This window comes from Centroberyx affinis, unplaced genomic scaffold (assembly GCF_046629955.1).
Source record: "Centroberyx affinis isolate AG114_WGS23_722 - 3 ecotype Tasmania unplaced genomic scaffold, CSIRO-AGI_Caff_v1 ptg001053l_1, whole genome shotgun sequence".
In the NCBI taxonomy this organism is placed as follows: Eukaryota; Metazoa; Chordata; class Actinopteri; order Beryciformes; family Berycidae; genus Centroberyx; species Centroberyx affinis.
Window position 1 is genome coordinate 187,747 of NW_027279606.1, and position 21,067 is coordinate 208,813.

The window sequence follows — 21,067 nt, forward strand, 5'->3', positions numbered from 1 at the left end:
GTAAATACAAGGAAAAAATGCAAATAAAATAGAAAATAAATAAAAGGAAATGTGCTATAGAAATGAATGGACATCTTGACCAAAAACAAATATGAGGTACTGAAAAAAACAAACAAACAAAAAAAAAAAACAGTGATATATTACATTTTTAAATAAAAGAAAGCCTGTTAAAATGGTGAATGCCGACAGTGTGTTTTAAAAAACAACTGCAAGTGGATGAAAAGTCTCCTGCCCTGGCAGCACATTACTGAATTGCACAAGCCAAACAAAGGACAATTAGTATTCGCAAATAATTCCTAGCTTTGGTTACGATTAATATGGAGATTAACTTCATTGATCCCCACAGAGGAATTGGGTCACTGCAGCAGCAAAGAATAGGATATCAATAAAAATACAAGTTGTCACAACGCATATCAGCATCTGTTTGAGGAGCTCCATGGGTGGAGCTTACAGCATCAGATTCAGTTCACATAGTATCAACTGCAAACAAGTACACACTGACTTTCGATCACTTTCCTGTAATTGCCTAAAAGATTATCCTGTACACCAAATCTTTGTTTAAAACAGAACTAAGAATTATTTGCAAATACAATCTGACCCAGTCTGGTAGAAGCACAGTTTGGCACAACGGCCCCTTCCTATCCATGCTAGATGCCTCTTTTCCATTCATGCCACGACTCAAACCTCAAAAGAGGGAAAAACAGTAAAAAATAGTTCAACAAGGCCTATATGTACAACTGGACATGCCTAGGATAAAATACATCCACCTGTGTGTGTGTGTGTGTGTGTGTGTGTGTGTGTGTGTGTGTGTGTGTGTGTGTGTGTGTGTGTATGTGTGTGTGTGAGAGTCTGTACATCCATTTACATTATTGTATGGTCGTCTTGTGGGATAACCATGACAAACCACAGCAGGCCCCTCCCACAATCCACTGTGTTTAAAGTACTTCCATTTATAGTGTGTGTGTGTGTGTGTGTGTGTGTGTGTGTGTGTGTGTGTGTGTGTGTGTGTGTGTGTGGTGTGTGTGCACTCTGGGAAACAGCAGGCGGGTCTCAGCCTCTGTGTGCCCCTTAGCAGAACTAAACAGAAAAGATAAATGGCTCAGTGACAACAAAATGAATAAAATGACATGGACTTCATTGGGATTGTGTGCAAAAAAAGAAAAAGTCATTTTGGTTTGTTATAGTGGTGAATGAAAAAGAAGAAAAAGTCAGTCCCTTTTTTCATCAGAGGCTTTGGTACAGATTCTGGATTGGTTTCAAGTAAAACTGAACGTTTCAGATGGCTGATGTTCTGAGTTTGTTTTCCAATGTCTCTGTAAATTTTACTTAAAAACTGTAACTCCAATTTAATCTTACTCTTACTTTAATTTTAAATGTAAATGGTCTTTTCTTCATTCCTGACAAACTCACTTTTTGGTGATGTTTGGTTTTGACTGAAAACTGAAATATTCTCATTTAGCCCCACAGATTTAGTCCAAGCAGACTTTGGACTGGGGTCAACTAAAAAAAATCCAAAATATCCAATATATCCATGATATGCGTAGCAGTGATGCTACTGACACTTTTCAGTGGAGCTTTCTATTGGAAACGTCTCCATACCAGTTCTAAAACAATGCTTTTCTGATACCATCTTTGTTGAATGAAAGCTAATTTCATTTTGTAATATGGTAAATTATTTTAAGTTGAACATTCGTTCATGCCATCTGCTTTTCTAAACTGAATCGGACCATGTTCAGTCAAACTCCTCAGTATGAATCACTGCAAACAGGAAGAACGTGACCTCATGTTTAGATCCAAGATTGAGGCTTTTTCATAACTTTCGGTGTCTTAAAATACAATATCAAAACTCAGTACATATTGCTAGTTATCATTTTTGATACAGAGCCTAACTCATCTGGAGTGCTGGTTCTTCCACTTTGTCAGTGTGAACGCCATCTCCAGCAGATCCTGCAATCCTCTCGTAACAGTCAAGTTGCCACTGTAATAATATTCTCTAATAGTTATTTTCCTGACACATTTCATGCAGTGCAGATGTGCCTAAAATACAGGGTTCCTATGCATTTCAAAATTTCATACTCTTTCCTTTGCAATTCCCAGACCTTTCAGTACTTGATAATTATCAAATTAATTTCCCATACTCTTCTAAACTTGTGTAGGAACCCAGAGATAACAATCACAAGCCTCTTCTGTGTCTCGTGAGAAAATCACGACATTCTGCTCAGTCGATCCAAAGCAGTAAGCCTCGTCTCAAATGACATCAAGGTAATAAACTAACTTTGAACTCGGTTTCCATCTTCTGCTACAACCAAACATTTAGCTGCCTGGGGAGTGTCAAGGGTGGTTGAGGGTGAGAACACTCCTCGAAACTGTAAAACAAAAAAAAACAAAAACAGAGCGAACCAATGACAGTAAATAAATACTGAACTGAGATCCAGGTGAAATCAACATAAGATGTGGATAAGCATGCGCAGACGAATGATGTATCATGTATCAGTGGTGTGACTCTGGGAGGGACTGTGAATGTAATGGGGACAAAAAGCAGGGTGCTACTGTGTCTACGCCCCACCTCTGCCCAACACACACACACACAGTCTAGTAGACCAACGGAGTGTCCCACTTCCTGCTCGCCTTAAAATGGGAGGTTCTTCAGCTGCTCGAAGGTGATGAAGAACTGACAAGTTTGTTAAGGACAATTTCATGAGTGACAGTCTGCAGGCCGGAGACGCTGCATGGACTAACAGAGTGCAAATAATGTCTAAATACATAACAACTAGAAACAGATGCCTGAAAAAGCTTGTTGTGGTGGCAGGAATGTTACAAGTAATAACAAACAGTCTGATAAGATGGATTTGTTTACTGTGACACAGTAAACTGTCTTGTCTTTAGCCCTAGTCTCTGCTCCAAAACACTCTGAGTTGTAGCTTGAGAGGAGTCAGCTCAGTTAACCTGAACAAACTGTTCCATCATGCTGCACCGAAAGCAATTTCCACCGGGCCTGGTCAGGTGACAGTAAAGACTAGGAAGAAAAACTGAAAATGCAATATTTTTTTTTCTGCAATATATATTGCGATATGAAAAAATACAGGAATTTTCACTAAATGACTTGAATAGCTTTATCAAGCCTTGCCCCTTTAAGGAGGTGGCCTTGTGGGTAACGTGCGCAGGTGACACAGTAGGAAGTGAGTGTGTTTTTAGCAGCAGCCAGTAGGCATGGGACGATATGAAAATTTCATGTCACGATTATCGTGGCCAAAATAATTGCGATTCACGATATTATCCCGATAATCATCAAAATATGCTTAAAACTCTTAAAATGGCACTAAAACGTACTGGAATCACTTTACCTTACATTTTGTTAAGAAACAAATATTTTTATTGCATCATAGGACACATATCTTTTTATCGTGAACATCCTTTTTAGTGGAAAAACTAAAGGGGCAGACACCTTCCTCCGGCAGGTTCTGCAGGTGGGCACCTCATCTCTCTGTCTTTCCTTAGTTTTGAATCTATAGTATTTCCACACATCCGATTCAACTTTTTTTTGTGGGGGATACAAAGGGCAAGCCGAACCTTCAGCCATGGTGATGATTGACTGGAAAGATGTGGGTTCCCCCTTGTGGCAAATGGCAATTCAAAATAAATAAGGAAATAAATAGGACTGTACGTTAGTGAGCTAGACAGCTTTTTCAAGTCACTCATGAGGATATTCACGCTCATGGGAGGATATTCACGATTATCCCGATAATGGAAATTCACCAAGATAAAATTATCTTGAGTGTTTTTATCGCAATAAAAGATAAAATCTTATATCCTCCCATCCCTAGCAGCCAGTGAGTTGCAGGATACTAAGTAAAGTTACCATAGTTAGCGGGAAAAGAGCTTAGAACATCACCGAGAGGCCGTGCATTATGTTCGCTGCTGTACTGAAATAAAGTGCCAGTTGGTCCGGACTCTTAGACTCTTATAACAAACCCTTAAATGGGAGTAAATTATGATATATCAGACAGACTTCTCTTGTAGATTAGTCATGGAAAATGAGAACCGTGCAAGTTTTCCTTTTGTATCAAGCAGCAAAAAAGTTGTAGCATGACGTGTTTGAGTTAATTTTCCTTACTTGACATCGCATGTCCTGCGATCTGACTACTATGCATGTGCACATCGCGATGACGATGCTGAAACGATATATCTTGCAGCCCTAGTAAAGACTCTATTCTATTCTGGCCAAGTGCTTAAAGAGACCATCCAGTAACCAAAAGGTCACAGGCTCGCTCATCCTCCCTTGTGCAAGACACTGAACGCCGACCTGCTCAGCCAAATGAATAAAATGTAAAACGGTATTCCTCGCTTTCTATTCTATCAAGTTTAAAAAACAGACAATATGTCCAAAGCAGCCGTTAAAAACACTGTCCAATCACAGAAACCACTACATACCACAATAAACCCGTTATCGTGCGTAACTGAATATCAGTTATGCAGTTGATGTTGCAGGAAAAGTTACCCTGGACAAATAAAGGTTTAGCTAATCAACTGACTAGCCTTGCAAACTAGATCAATCAATTATTAAAGATATATGATTCTTATATAGATACAACGTTCCTACGCATTTTCCATTTCAAAATTGAATACTGTTTCAAAACCTTAATTTCTGGACTGGATTTAAAGTGTCTGTATAACATGACCATCAACTACGTCATATCCTGATATGTGGAATGATAATGTTCCATACTCCACCAGCAGAGTTACCCAGGACCTAACAGTGGGTCTATAGCCACACAAAACAAGAGCCTCGTGTATCTGGGCTAATATTCTAAATATTTCCAGGCTTTTTGTGCAATTCCCAAACTTTTCAAGATCTGAAACTGATTAAAAGTTACATTTTCCATCTATTTCCAGACCTGTGTAGGAACCTGTAGAATTGAAAAGGATACGATGATGTTCCACGGCCCCAGTCTCAGCCAGTTAGGCCAGAATCCCTTATAGAGGGCGAAGAACCCCTCGTTCTTCCATGTCTGCATCACTCCATCCAGTGTTCCCTTGTACATCGGGCTTCCCGACAGAACTCGCTGGTTCATCATCCGGGTCCGAACCACGTCCACGGGGTTGGAGGCCAGCGCCCCCGCCAAGCCACACGTGAAACTTGAACTGTGGAGACATCCGGACATGGGGCAATGTTAAAGGCCCAGAGTTTCATCCCAAAATAAGATGTGCACCATTTGAAAAAAGTAGGCGGCGGTACACTGAGACATTCATATAATTACTGTAAACACACATAACCATCGCTGAAAAGACTGGCAGCTTCTACCGGCAGCTTCTACCGGCCTCTATACTGCATTTTATATTGTGTGCCACCAGGTCAGATTTCGTGGGAAATGTGTTGTATTACTTTACGGCCAAAAGAGGAAGAGGGCCACTGACACCTGTTATCAAGGACAGCACTTAAACACATTGACTAAACATAGCTTTTAGAGATATTCTGTTTATGAATTAGTTTTTTTTTTTTCCACGTAGATAATCATAAGTCTCTGCTTTTATGGACTGCTTATGGGACATGCAGATGATCAGAAGCGGGCAGTTAAACGGTCTTACCCACTACCGCACCATTAACCCTGCTGGTGAGTTTTATGAATATGGGCCTTTGTGTGATCTTAGAACACGTTCACATGGACTGCAATACTCCGACATTAACTCGACAATACTCTGAATAAGACACTGCCATGTAAACAACATTTTCTGATTACCTTAACCTGAATACGGTCATAGTCGGAGTAAGCAATAGTCGAATAGAGACATGTGGAGTATTCCGATCTTAGTCACATTATTGAAGTGTGTTGTACAGGGTTCCTACACATTTTCAATTAAAAAATTCCATACTTTTTCCAAACCTTGATATGTTTTGAAGATTTTGTCTGGTGTTCAATATGATTTACGCAGATAGACATCTTGCCCCTGCTAACTAGGTCATATCACTCTATAGATGAAGATTGTTCTTCACAGCGACAGATATGTGAGATGATTGGCAGGGTTCCTACATGGTTTCCATTTTAACATTCCATATTTTTCCCAGACCCTATGTTCTTGACTGGATTTGATTTTGGTCGGTACTTGATATAATGCATGCTGACAGCGGCTGGGTAATAAGAGCGTCCCTCTATCTGAACATTATTCTTCACATCAACAAAAACTGTGGACTCAAAGTGGCTCTACAACAACATAAAAGCTATAATTATGTGTATCGGACCTGAACCACAACATGTTCCATACTTTTCCAGACATTTTTTTCAAATTACAAAACTATTTAAGACCTGGAAATGATCAAATTCATTTTTAATACTTTTCCAGACTTTCCAGACCTGCGTAGGAACCCTGACTGTAGACATGTAAACACCTTCATCGTACTTCCAGCGAGTGTTGCACAACTTGTTTACAGAAGAAAAGACGACTGCCACCGGTAAACAGAAGTCCCAACATTTTGTCCCGACCACGGCAGCAACATGACAGAAAGGGTTTCAGGTTAAATTCCAGTGGGAAACTCAGACGTAGGGACGTAATGTGGGCGTGCGTCTTCAGTCATTAATCGAACTATGCTCTGTAGCATGTAAACGGGAATATGAATGGAATATTCTATAAGCAACTCATGTAAACACCTTAATCAAAATATTGTCTTATTTAGAATAAGGTCAATAGTCAGATCATTGCAGTCCATGTAAACGTAGTCAATGTTGTACCAAATACTTAACATATCAAACATACCACTTTAAGAAATGTGATCATAATGTATGGCCACCGCCTGAAAAAAAAAAAAAAAACAGAGAAAAAAAAGAATAAGCTTACATGAAATGTGCCAAAATGGTGTCTCCCATGAGGCCGGAGCGAATGAGGTGCTTCTTAGTGATGTCGTAGACAGGAAGCTCCACCCCGACCACGATGGCTGCCCGCTGGGCTGTGGGGATGACGCCCTGAGGAAGAGGAGGATGAAGAGAATCACTCTGCCTGGAACACTTCAACAATCTTACTCAGTTGACAGATATGATGAAAGGATGAGAGATGACATACGACGAAGGCTATAACGCATATCAGCACATATGGCTGCGTTAGATTTCTGCTGTTCTGTTTGTTCTGTTAGATGTCTGTGTGGACCTGTTCTTTCTAGACCAAGTCCATCTTCCTCACTTGTACAACAGATTGTCCTTTACTTTCTTGAAATTTGTCCATGTTGGACTTTAGTGTGGCTTTGAAAATGATAGAACTGCTATCAAAGCAGCTACTGGAGGATGGACACAACGGCAGGCAGAGCATGGAGGGTTTTTTAAGCCAGTGGTTCTCAACGTAGGGTCCGGGGACCACCAGGGGTCCTTGAGGGGATTCCAGGAGGTCCCCAGCAAATTGATGAATTGTTAAACCATTATTCACCATTATTTAATTTACAAGAACTTCACACAATTAGAAAATGTAGAAGAATGACTATTTTGATCATGTTTCACTGTTCTCTCTCAACCTACAACACAAAGAGTCATTGAATTCTGGACAAAATCATCTCCAACAATAACAAATATTCTCAGATTTGGGTCCAAGAGACAAAATCTCATCAAATGGGGGTCCGTGGCCCTAATGTGGGCTAAATTAGGGTCCTTGATATGAAAAAGGTTGAGAATCACTGTTTTAAGTGACACCAAAGGCCCTCTAGTGGTTGGTCAAAGCCATAGCTCTCACTCAGCTGTTTGAGCTCTACATACTATAGTTCACTATGTTAAAATTATCTCAGTGATGCATCTCAATAGTAAGATAAATAAAAAATAAAAAAAATGTTAACAGGCAAAAGTCGAGGTTGACAGCCGTGATAGCCATTTGTTTTTTATGACCCATCCTATCACATATACACACCATCCAGCCACTCAACACAGACACACACACACACACACACACGCACACACAGTGATCCTCTACTCACTCTCCACAGTCCCCTGGTGCCCTCTGTCTGGTAGATGTTGATGAAGTTGGACATCATGCTGCCTTGCAGCAGGCTGCCCTGGGCCTGCATTCTGATCTGCAGCAACAACACACACATAGAAATGTAGTCAGAAAAACTGTACCATTCATGACATGACTGAAAGACCAATATCGGCCCGATATATCGCCAAGCTGATCTATTGATCTAAAACATGTAAAGAGCACCTTGAGGACGTCGGTGGGGTTGGCGAGGGAGGAGGAGAGGACTCCAGACACGACGCCACAGAAGACGTTGATGACCATGGTCTCATCTGTCAGAACAGAGACAAGAAACACTGTTTACAGTCTGAATGCCACCAAACAAACACAATGACATACAGATTATTATACATATATACACAGCTATAGGAATATTATGGTATGCCAACAGATTATATGAATATCATGCATACTCTTCACTCTTAAAAAAATATATTTCATTTTCAACACACATCTGTGTAACTTTTCAACACAATATATGTTAAAGACAACACTTATTACATGGCTTCGTTGAATACTCAATTATGATTGGTCAATGAGTGCATTCTCATACGGTTTCATACGCTGTTTCAAATTGAATCATATCACTCTATAGTCAAGAGGTCGGGTTGATTTTGTTGGTTTCTAATCAAATTAACTTGCAACACCATTTGCTAAAAAGACACAACTCCTCGGTTACTGCAGACAGTCCTGCAAAACTCTGTTTTTGGTGGAAGCTTATGAGATATTTTAGCTTGTAATAAAATAATTTGAAACCAATATTTCAGGTCAAATTATTAATATCTTTGGTAGGTAGCGGTGTAATAAGCGATTCACGTTGGGGTCTTCGATCACCATGTCAGTATTTATTTTGCGATAATGCCCAAAATGCTATGTACTCATGAAAAAAATATACTGTCCATATTTTCATTATTCAGTATCTTTAAAATAGAGAATTGAGTCAGTAAAATTGTTGCATGTTTTAATCCAAGTACTAAGGTGACTTTGTCATTTTGGTCATTTTATCACAGCAGGTATCCCTTTTGTTTGTTAAATGGTAAATCTCATTTTGGAGCGAACGTCTTTGTTTTATTTTAACATACTTTGTGTTGAAAAGTAACACAAATCTGTGCTGTCCCAAACTAGACACATTAATGTGTTGAAAGTAACACATGTTAAGAGTGTGCACAGAGAATAGGACCTAATCAAGGCTGTGGCGATATTATACACAATGTGCACACAGACTATATATGATTGTAGGAAAGCTAGATTATAGGATCACTATACATACCGAACATATGAGACTATAACAAAGACAGAAAAGACAAAAAGGTATCTTGCATACAAGAAGTGATAATTTTCAACAAAGACTTGATTTCATCATCTAGTAATTAGAGCTTGATACAGGCATGCAGTGGTTCATAAGGAGTAAAGAGAAGCCTGCGGTGGCTAAGGCCTAACAAAGCAAGTGTTCTGTTAGTCTAATTACTATTTAACTTTGTCATCGCAGATATTTTACACAGCCCAATTTGGTTTGTCATCCACACCTGGGTCCAATGGTATTTGCAAATAATTCTTAACGTTTGTTTTAACCTACTTGGAGCACCACATTGGTGGGGTTTACTGCATCAGGACAATTAAGATGAGTTGTTGATCACAGGAAACTAGACTAGACGGACCTCCAAAAAGTCTAAACTTTCTGGCATTCATCGTTTTCCCCTGATGTGGCAAACCCCACCCACCTGGCACTCCAAGCAGGCTAAAACAAGTGCTGAGAATTATTTGCAAATACTATTTGAGAGACTGCACTTCTCTGTTATAACCGTTTATTTAATGGTTATAAAAAAAATAGGGACCATTGTTAGCAATTAGCCTCAGAAGAGTTTGTCAATGTTAGCGAGTGGTGGATCTCATTAGTAGGAACCCAGTGTATTATCTACAGTAGAGTAAGAGGAAGGAGGAGGAGACAAAATAATAATGGATTGAGTTTAGAACAATAGTTACAGTGATCCTTGATCAATGTGACCAACAGTTAGTGTGGCGAGTCCTCGTGCCGTTCATATTTTGGGCAGGAGAACGGGCGTTCGATCCCACCACAACCACAGGGAAAACCCAAGCCTGTATCTGTATCAAAACAAGCATTCAAAACACAGTGGCACCATCTTGGCACAGGGCATGCAGAGTGGAAAGGCAAACAATCAACAGAAAAAGAGCGCTTTATATTTTTAGCAAAACACGCACACATCAAAAAGGTGAAGCAATGCCTCAGTATCAAACCCTCCCTCCCTTCATTACCTCCCCACCCTGCTCCCTTCCCGTCTACCCTCCCTTGCCTCCTTTCCTTCAGAATCAGAATCACATTTATTCGGCAAGTACACTAAATGCACAAGAAATCTGACCTGGTTAATCGGTGCTGACACAATACAGCAGTGGTTCTCAACGTGGGGTCCGGGGACCACCAGGGGTCCTTGAGGGGGTTCCAGGGGGTCCCCAGCAAATTGATGAATTGTTAAACTTCAGCATTATTTCATTTACAAGAAGTTAACACAGAGAATATAGAAGAATGATGATGTTTTGTCATATCTAACATTAAAAATATTCTCAGATTTGGGAGACAAAATCTTATCAAATTTGTCTCCCAAATGTTTCCGGGGCCCAAATGTGGACAAAATTAGGGGTCCTTGATATGAAAAAGGTTGAGAACCACTGCAATACAGGACTGACTGATACACAAGGTGCAGAAAAAAACATACAATACTTTACATATAGCCTAGTGCAGTAGTGTTGTCACAACATCAGAGGTTTGACTCTGATATCAATACTAAGTTTAATACCTAGAAATTCAACACTACTACAATATCACGGTAAACAAGCAATGCCACAGAACAACCACTGTGCTTTATTTTAACCAAAAGTACCGTGGAAAGCATCATGACTTCAACTTACTTCCACAATACCATTAATATTCAACTCTGCAATGAGAACAAATGACAAAATAAATATATGAAGAACTTCAATAAAACTCTGCAATGCTGATGATGAACTTGTATTGCCACACATGAATTTGTAGCAACTTTTGCACAGGGGTTTGACGTTGGTTAAGTGTTTGTCTTTGTTGAGTCTATAAGTGAAACGGTTCCACATTTAACTACTTGCACCAGTTTTATAAACCAGTTTAAGTGGACTGGGATCCACTTCAAGACATGGTGGACTGAATGATGCTGATGCCATGTTTTCAGCTCTTTGACTCTTCGGTCATCAAGAGCCAGACTGCATCTCTGTCTATTCCAATCCTCCTCTCCTCCTCCTCCTCCTTCTTCTTCCTCCTCCAACTATTCCAATCCATGCTCCAACCACATACACAGATCACATTTGGTTCAATTATCAAACGGTTATAAGACTTGATGTCACTCAGTAAGGCAAGGCAAACTTTATTTATATGGCACATTTCATACACAAGGCAAATTCAATGTGCTTCACATAAAAGAGAAAAAAATACATAAAAATCTTTCTGAGCCAAATCGACACACAGGGAACTTTACTCTGGCTGTGTGTGGTGTACTCCTATCTGCCCTCCTACCTACCTATCATTTACTGTATATTATCCATCTGTTGCAGAGCGACTGTTTGGCCATTAAATACTCAAAGAGAGAGAGGGAGAGAGAGCTGAGGAAATGTATCAAAGAGAGAGACAAAGCAAGGTGGGAGAGAGGAAAAAAAGAGCACAGAGGAGAGTTGGACCAGAGAGGTAGTGAGAGGGAGTGCAAGAGAGATAAAGAAAGAACGAGAGTGAGGAGGAAAGAGGGAGAAAGGAGAGAGAGGTAGAAAAGCAGATAGAAAGGGGAGAAGAGATATCCTGTGGTTGGCCATTTCCTGCGAGCTGGAGAAACACGCTGGCGCCGGCAACTCGCTGATAAATGTAATGCAAACTCATTTGGCTGATAGTGCCTCTCCCTCTCTCTCTCTCTCTCTCTCAATCTCTCTCTCTCTCTCTCTGTCTGTCTGCCTCCCATCTGCACTGCTTCACTGTGTGTTTCTGTTCATTTCCCTGTATATTAAATGGACGCGGGCCTCTGATGCAAAATAGATTTTACAGTCTCACTTTTTCCTCACGGCACTGTTTTTAAAAAGTAGCAGCAGCTACAAAGTCTTGTTTCTTATCGTCTTACTCTTAGTGTGTCCTTAGTTTTAAAATTCAAATAACAAATAATTACTTCTTTATTACTTTGGGGCACAGCTATGACCCTATAACCCGAAGGCAAGGGAAGTGTCTCCAAATGATGGATGATGATCCACTTTTTTGGAGGTAAAACAACGTTTTCAGACTTGGGAGAAGGATGTTTTTCCAAAGTTTGTCTATGTAACGCTCCTCTCTTTCTTTCCAAATGGAGCTGCTTTTGTCTTGGTCATATGCGTACATGTTGTGCATTCACCACACCGAGACTTTCAGGGGAAACTGAAATTCTAACAAAAGGTTAAATTTTGCCGAATCGCACTATTATTAATCGGGTAAACATAAAATTGCGATATACGATTATCTACGATTAATTGTGCAGCCCTTTTGAACTACTAATCTGCTAATCTAATCTGGTTTATTTTCATCTCTCTCTCTCTCTGATACCCTCTCAAAGGCTACGTTCACACCACGGCCTTTCAAGATCAATTCAAAATAAAAAAAAAAAAAAAAAAAAACTGCTAAAATGTGAATTTTGGATGACTGTTCACATCTATTCCAGGATGTTACCCATGTTGAAAAGACACGTGCAGAGGATAACAAAACAAATCACATCTGTTTTTGTTCCTACTCTCCTCCCACTTGTTTCAAACACGTTTCAGTTACAGTACCTCAAATACCAGTCAAGTCGGCTGTTTTACTTTCTTTCCATTGTCGTGTCTCGTCCTCCATGTTAACGCTGCTCAGACAAGCTGCCGTGTGGCCAAAATTATGACAACTGTCTCAGGTGAAAAACATAAAAATTACTTCTGATTTGACCGTTCAAATACTAGTTGCATGTAGGTCGCATGCCTTGAGATCCGATTTTGTATGAAATATTCATGTGGTCCAGCTAGGGACTGAAAAACATGCTCCTCCATGCAGCTTGTTACTGTTAACACCGATTAGAAAATATCAGATCTGTGTCAGATGTGAGGGAAAAGAAAGAATCCGAATTGGGACACTTTCAGCTGCAGTGTGAACATAGCTGAAAACTCTCTCTCTCCCTCTCTCTCTCTCTATTCTACCTCTCTCTCTCTCGTCTCTCCGCTGCCTATTTCTCCCGCCTAGAAGCTTTCTGCCTCATGTTTAGTTTGCATATTAGTGCCGGCAGGTTAACTCACTCTCCCAGTTTTCAGACGCTGTTTTGCGTCAAAACAGATTGCCACGAGACGTCTCAGCTGTGCGTTTTTTTTTTTTTCTGTTTGCCTGACAGCTTCACTAAACCTGACGTGGGCTTTGAGAAAAAAAAACACAAAACACTGTCAACCTGAAGAGTTCAAGAAACCAACTCTCTCATGAATAAGCTGATGATGGCAAGGAGGAGGGCAGTCAGAATTTCATACTGTATTTCCTCTAATAGTGGCCGGTAGTCAATTAAAAGCCGGGTCTCCGATAATGGCCGGGGGCGTGGTCGACACGAACAAATAAAGGCCGGCCCCAGATACAGGCTGGGGAAAAAAACAACAGTGGATACCGGTAAACTCCTGGTGCCTGTTATATAATGTAATTGTAGTTTGTAGTAACGTACAAGTGCCACAAGATGGCAGTATGCCACAAGATGGCTCGGCCGGCGGAAGTCTCTGGAGCGTGCCGTCGTCGATTACCGTAATTATCGTAATGCATTGCAGTAACAAAAAAACGGCTACCTAACGAACCTCAACAGAAGCAGATCAGAAAACAAGGAGGCTTCGTACTAAAATATGAGCAAATATACTTATCAAACAGAGGGAATTAGAAATAAAGGCCTGTCTCTAATATAAGCCCGCTTCCAATAAAGGCCTGGTACCCTCTGCAGTTGAAGTAAATAAAGGCCCGGGCCAATATTAGAGGAATTATGGTAAGTAGGTCCAGATACAGTATCACTGCTTTGCAGAAAAAAATCGATTCGATAAACAACGACCTCCCTCAGGCGAACTCATAGCCTGGTCATGAAATCAACCCCCCTGAGAAAAAAAAAAACCCTTCAGGTGCAAACGTTGATTTTTCGACATGTAACCAGTTTTTCCAGGTCGACTTTCTTATTGTGCCTGCATGTTCTTATGTTATTCTGCCAGTTGTCTGTTTGGACCAATGTCACCTGCACCAGTATCACCAAGGTACATCCCTGTGCATTTAGTGTGCTTGTACATGTATCACACCTTACTTAACAAGGTGATTCTGATTATCAAGTTGTCTCACTGTTAACTACTGATAACCCATTCAGCAGAAAGAAGAATGGTCAAGGTCAAAGTCATAGCCTGCATTCCCCTGTGCAATACACCCTGTGAAACCTGAAGCTTACAGTACCAGCCGGGCGGGATTCGCTTACAGGACCGTGCAAAGTTTAGACGATTACAGGAAAGCATTTGAAATTCAATTTAGTCTTCTTTTCTGTAATTGACGACTTACTGAGACTATCTAAATTAATGTGATGCCGTTTAGATCTCCAGAGGGAAATTATCTTGTCTCTTTTTTAAAATTCTCCTGGTCAATCCCGGCCATCTGGTACTCCAAGCCGATCAAGACAAGCGCTAAGGAATATTTGTGAATGCCTTTTGATCCAAGTCTGCAGTGTAACTAGAAGCATCCCATCCAGAGTTGTTTCCCAGTCATCACACCGCCCACTAGCCCATCCCAAAACATCCAACATGCAAGCAAAGTGTCCCAACATAACAACCAGAGGGGAGAAGGCCTGTATTGGGGTCTCTGTTGCTTACAAATAAACAAAATTTCAGGCACCACAGATGTTTTGAGTCCAAACAGAAGGAAAAGGAACAGGAGAATCCCAGAATGAGATAAGAGAACAAGCAGAATGCAATATGGAGCAGGGTCAGAAATAAATATGTCGGCTCGCCTGCCAAGGAGACTGGTGAAATTTAGAAAAATACACCAACAAAGATTTGTCGCAGGCCAAAAGTATTTAACAACTATTTTTGCAAACTATATTTAAACAGCCTATATTTAAACAGGTGAAACAGGAATTGAAGCATAATATACTGTTGCACTCATTGTAAGTTGCTCTGGATAACAGAATCAGTTAAATGGCTAAAATGTTAATATAATGGCCAAAAGAAAATTGTCCACCAGCCAAATACTGAAAAATCTTTTGCTGTGGTGGTTAGGGTTGCAAAGGGGTGGAAAATTTCCAGTAAATTTCCGGAAAGTTTCCGGTAAATTTCCATGGGAAGTTAAGCTGGGGAATTTTGGAAATATTCCAAATTGGAAACTTTCCATGGGAATTATGGGAATTTATGGGAATTAATGGGAATTTATGGGAATTAATGGGAATTTATGGGAATTAACTGGGAATTGAGGGTAATTTAATGGAAAGGTATCACATCCAAGCATAAATATTTGTTTTGTTATAAGCAGACATCCATCCAAAATAATACAATTAAAACAGATTTATTTGTAAGTAGAACTTTATCAAGTGTTAAATATTTTATTGAACAATCAATTCTTTCATTGAAGAACAAAAACATGAATGTTGAGTTGCATGTAGGGGGCGTGGTCTCAATAGCCCTGCAGTAAGCAGTGTGCTATGTGTGCATGTGATTGAGGAATAGCATAGATATTCAACTGTACTTGCATGATATCTGGTTGTTTTAGTCAGGATTATGCTAAAATATATTTTCCCCAACTATATTTAAGTTCCCCATTAAGAGCATACCTTCAATTTAGTAAATTCCTGGTTTATTCCCGTTTATTCCCATAAATTCCCGTTAATTCCCATAAATTCCCGTTAATTCCCATGGAAAGTTTCCAACTTTGAAAATTCCCGGAATTTTGCAACCCTAGTGGTGGTTAAAGAAATTTGTTAGGATACCCAATCACCATTTTGTTCTTTGTTTGCTATTCTAAAAGCCTAGTTGGCTGGTAAAGTAAGTAAAAGTAAAAGAATTTCGGGGGTTTACCAGTAACTAAAGCCTGCAGACAAAAAAGCCCAGTTGGCAAGCTGTAATTTCAGACCCTGGTGATGAGAGAGTTATAAGAGAAGTTATCAGAGAGGTAAGAAGCCAAAATATCAGAGGGAGAAATAATTGACACCCACCTTCAGGGTGACTGACAAACAGCCTCTTCAGAGTGTTGTAGGTTCCTATCTTGATCGTCCCGTAAGAAGCTTGCCTCAGCAGGGCCGGGGAAATCCTGTAAAGACAATTGGAATATTTTTATATTTCTAGGGAAAACCGACTACAAGCAGGCAAACTCAAGGGCACCTCAGTGGTAGCTGCTGACGGAGGGAAGTAGGCTTGGGCCGATGTTCGATAATATCAAATATCTATAGAATGTCTGTCTGTCTGTCTGTCTGTCTGTCTGTCTGTTTATCTATCTATCTATCTATCTATGTGAATATCACAATATTTCCGGTGGTATCAAACACCCCACCCCTCCACCCGGCCGTGGCACCATGTGTCGCTTAGATCACAACTGTGCAAACTCATAAACCTATAATCTACTAGTGGTAGGATAGTTAAAAAAAAACAAAAATAACCATAGTGGTATTATAAGTAAGTACATACGTGTAATTTAATTACATTTAATTTAGAAATAAGTTAAAATACCAAAGCATTTTTTAAACTGTTTTGGTGTTTTATCAGTTTTAATAAAGTGTTGAGACAAAAAAAAAAAAAAAACGCCCCCCCCACAGCCCCTTTTACTTCAAACCAGATTCAAACCAGCAAACTTCCAGTCTCAGACTGCCTCTCTCACCTCGAGGTTACTGCCGCCCCAATAAGAGGCCTAAAGGCTGGAGAGGAACCAGCCTTGATTTTAATCCAAGACACGTGACGCTGGACTGAATCTGAAATTTCAGCTTCACTATGTATAAATGTTGGGACCACTTGCTCTTTCCGTGAAGCAGACTGATCGGGTGATTCCAGGTCAAATCTGATCCCTACTGGGTGTTTTTACATGAGGGATTTCTGCTCCAAAACACTGTAGGCTATATCCACTTTGGATAAAAAGAATTGTTTGCCAATGTTCACTATTCATTATTTTAAAACAATATTTAAAAAACACAGATTTAAAAACACAAAGGTTAAAATTATAACATTGTCTAAAAGGTAATTGTGAGAGCTTATAATAGTGATACGGTCAATAATATTCAATGATGACTTTTACTTTCTGGCAGCAATAATTTTATTAGCTTAGGTGTCACATTTTAGAAGTGGTGTATATCTCAGTTTGGAATGAAACTCTTCAAATACAGCACAGGGCCATGCAACGTAAGTGACACAAGTAATATGAGTAAAAGGTCTATATATTTTACAACATGGCGTCTCAAGCAAATGGCACACATCCCCTGGCAGGCATCAGACACAGCTATGTCATACAGTACTGGCTGTACTGTGTGCTGGATGCTAACAATAGATCTGTGCACGTTGGCTTATTTGGAAGCGTCAACAGGTAACCTCTTTTTAAAATGTCATCTCATTGACACAGGCTACACTCAGGAAACCCAGGCTTACTGAGCCTGTCTGTGCTCGGGCCTCAACAGCTGCACTCAATAAGCAACTGAAGAGACAAAACACCTGGTTTCCACCCTGAAAGAGATCTGTCAAAGAAATGCCCCTTCTTGTCCAAATTTCAAAATGGAACAACCTTCCTGTCCCGCAGAGTAGGGCTGGGCGATATGGACAAAATCAAATATCACAATTTTTTGACCAAATACCTCGATCAGTATATTGATATTGTGACAATATTGTAGGGATGACTATCGGTGCTTTCACAAAATATTTAAACAATGAGATTTTTGATAAATAATCATCAGTAATGTGGATATAATGATTAAGTGGGTAAAGGCAAATAATAGAACAGCCAGAACAGTCTGGTAAGTTCAGAAAATGACATCACTTTACTGTAATGCAGCCTTTAAAACCAGGAAAAGACAACACTCATGCCATATCACGATATTACGATATCCAAAATCTAAGACGATATCTAGTCTCATATCACGATATCGATATAATATTGATATATTGCCCAGCCCTACCGCAGAGCTGCTTTGGGAACTACTGTTGGATTCAGCAAATATCAGAGTCATACCTCCCACAGTGTGGTGTTACGGCTGTGTGAGCAAAGCTTACTGTTGCATATCTTATTAAGCACATGCTTAAGAGATGATGAGAGAGTAGTGAGAAAGAGTAACTGACCTGAATAGGAGAGAGGGGGGTGGGGGTGGGGGGGGGCAATTTGAGCCTTTAACTCTCACGCGCTACAACATAATCTGCTCCAACTGTCCATTCCAATGCCCCCAAACTAGCAAGGAGTTGGTTTGATCTTGAAAAATCAGTGGTGATGGCCAAATCATGTCTCTAATCAGAATGCGGTGTAGTGTGAATGTGATGTAGCGTGGCCCGAGCCTAAATAAAAGCGGCTCCATACCCAGAGTAGAGCGCCCGGACGCCCTCCTCCTTGCCGATCCTGAACAGGGCGTGGAACATGCCCCTGTAGCGGACCTCCATGTACTGGGACTGACCCTGGACCTGCAACCGGGTCTTGGTCAGGTCGATGGGGAAAGTCCCTGTGGATTAATAAAATAGAAGAAAAAATATCAGGCTATTACCCACAATGCTCAAGTTCAACAAATGTTTTTCAGGTAATAATCCTGTTCAAACGGTGCAACCATGAACAAAAACAGCTCATAGTTTTTGAATCAGGTGTCAAATTAATACTGCATCTGGGTATAGAGATAGGTTATCCTATAAGTAGGCCACTCTAGTGTGCAAATAAGGCTGATAAGCAAGCAGTGGACATTAACATTGTAATGCTATGCACTGTACCAACAAGCGGCCATCACACAGTTTCAGGATAAACTAACTTTGTGAATTGTGCACATCTGCAGCTACCAGGCGCTGCACACGATGTGCACCAAAGACCAAACATTTTTAATCAACTGGATGCATCCTTCGTCATTTTGACGCCATTGCCACCGTCATTCAGCAGATGCTGCTGCAGAATTTCTCTATTCTGCTCCGTTTTCTGTTAATTTAAAAGACCCCATTTGCATATTAGCTTTTATTCTGTTACATAATACCACATATTAATCCAGAAACCTATATGACAGTCAGTCTGCATGTTATGGTGCATCACGTACCGAATTCTGCGACAATCGAGGCCATCCCTCCGTAGATGAACGGTTTCCAATTCAAGCTGGCCATCTCCGTGGCGGCGGCCGCTTCTACCTGCTGCAGCCCCGCTAAGAACAAAAGCAGGCCGCCGAGATAGAGGTAAACAAACTGCTGTAATCTCGCACAATGCAACATCTTGATAAACATTGATCAAATTGAGCCACAGATCACTCGACTCCTCAGCATCAGCATCGCAGAGTACTGCGCCGGAAAGAGACGCCCGCTGTGTCAAACATTCATGAAAGAGCCATCATATTTCTCGGGGGTTGCTATTGGCTGAGAACGAAGTCAATCAAATTTATAAGGAATTCAATTGGCTCCCATCTGTGGTTGTGCCGGGGTGGGCAAAACATGAGTGACAGCTCGGTGACAGCAACAGTGTCACGGCAATGAACTGAGGTTATTCGTCAGATAATAAACAGTAACACGATTTAAATAACGACATATAAACCCCCCGTCAAATTGTGGTGTACCACTTCAAGTAACAGAAAATCGTACATTTTATAAGTAGCCATCTTGACTAAACAGAAGGCCGTCCCAAGAGCTCCGGGCGGTTGCTAACGCTAGCACACGAAGCAGATGGCTGTGGCTAGGCTAAGCGCTAGCGAACACTTCTGGAAATTATTAGCGAGCTTGCTAGGTTACAGGTCAACAACTAACGTTGCAAACAGCCAAAACGCAACGTACCTGTGTTGTCGGTAAAAGTCACGATCTGTTATTTGACTTTGTTTTGCATGACTTATCCGATACGTCGGGTAACTTTAATGAAGTGAAACCAGAAAACTTCTCCCCTGCTGTTAGCTTCCCATTGCAACCAGTGTCAAGTGAGCTAGTGTTCAACAACAGGATTTCCGTTAAGACTTTCAAAATAAAATGTTCTATAGACGAATTGTGTTGCAACGTTTTTAATAAATATATTAAAATATTAAAACGAGATTGTATCCTAAACTAAAATTACAGCCAAATGTGGAAAGAAATTGTAAAATTAAAAAAATACATTTGAACGATTTTGCTGGATAAAACTAAGAGTGTCCAGAGAGCAGTAATTAACGTATGTCAGGGCAAAGTATTATCCCAATTTAAATGGATTCACCTTAAGTCATGAAAAAAACGAATGATGTAGGCAGCAGGTTCCACACAAACTGGTCCACAACGGAAAGAAAAATGAAAACTAAATTATGTGGGGAAAAACTAAAACTTAACTACAACTAGAATAGTCTGAAAAACTAAAACTAACGTTAACTAACGTTAAAATTGTAAATTGTTAACACACTTCAAACTGACTTGAACTCAACTGAATTAGGGATTAATGATGAAATAGAAATAAAAAAGACAAAATTAAAAACATGAAACTATGCAATAACGATATATATTTAAAGAACAACCTGTAACAAATGAAAGTAAGATGACATTTTGTTTGTTTATTTTGTTGTCAATTTTTTCCAACTTCCGGTATTATTCTGGCCCTCTTGCTCTGGCTGGTTTATGCTGCATTCACGTCACATGAGAATGACGGTAGATACGAGCTTCCTACTTTAAAATAGCTGTAGCTGGTTGTAATTCCCGCTGCTTATGCACCAGCAGCTACAGAGTAGAACCGTAAATTTCACGAACGTTTGCTTGAATCTTTTTGTTACAGTCTATGGTTTGAATGGGTGGGCAGTAACCATAGCAACATCCAGTTTACAATGTCACAGCTCTGAGACACTAATGAGTTTGACTTGAATATATTATGACGTAATATTCTGTTTTCCTAACTAAACAAACAGATAGATAG

The 21,067-nt window shown here is 40.1% G+C and overlaps 1 protein-coding gene across 1 annotated transcript; it reads right to left on the minus strand.

The window, feature by feature from the left end:
• Positions 1-806: 806 nt before the first annotated feature.
• Positions 807-19,377, minus strand: slc25a14 (solute carrier family 25 member 14). Its single transcript, XM_071522999.1, has 8 exons — positions 19,257-19,377; positions 18,545-18,683; positions 16,212-16,306; positions 8,173-8,258; positions 7,949-8,044; positions 6,832-6,956; positions 4,929-5,142; positions 807-2,671 (listed from the first exon to the last, which is right to left on the minus strand). Exons 1-8 carry the CDS (start codon positions 19,318-19,320, stop codon positions 2,630-2,632), a joined length of 861 nt encoding a protein of 286 aa, XP_071379100.1. The 5' UTR covers positions 19,321-19,377; the 3' UTR covers positions 807-2,629.
• Positions 19,378-21,067: the final 1,690 nt, after the last annotated feature.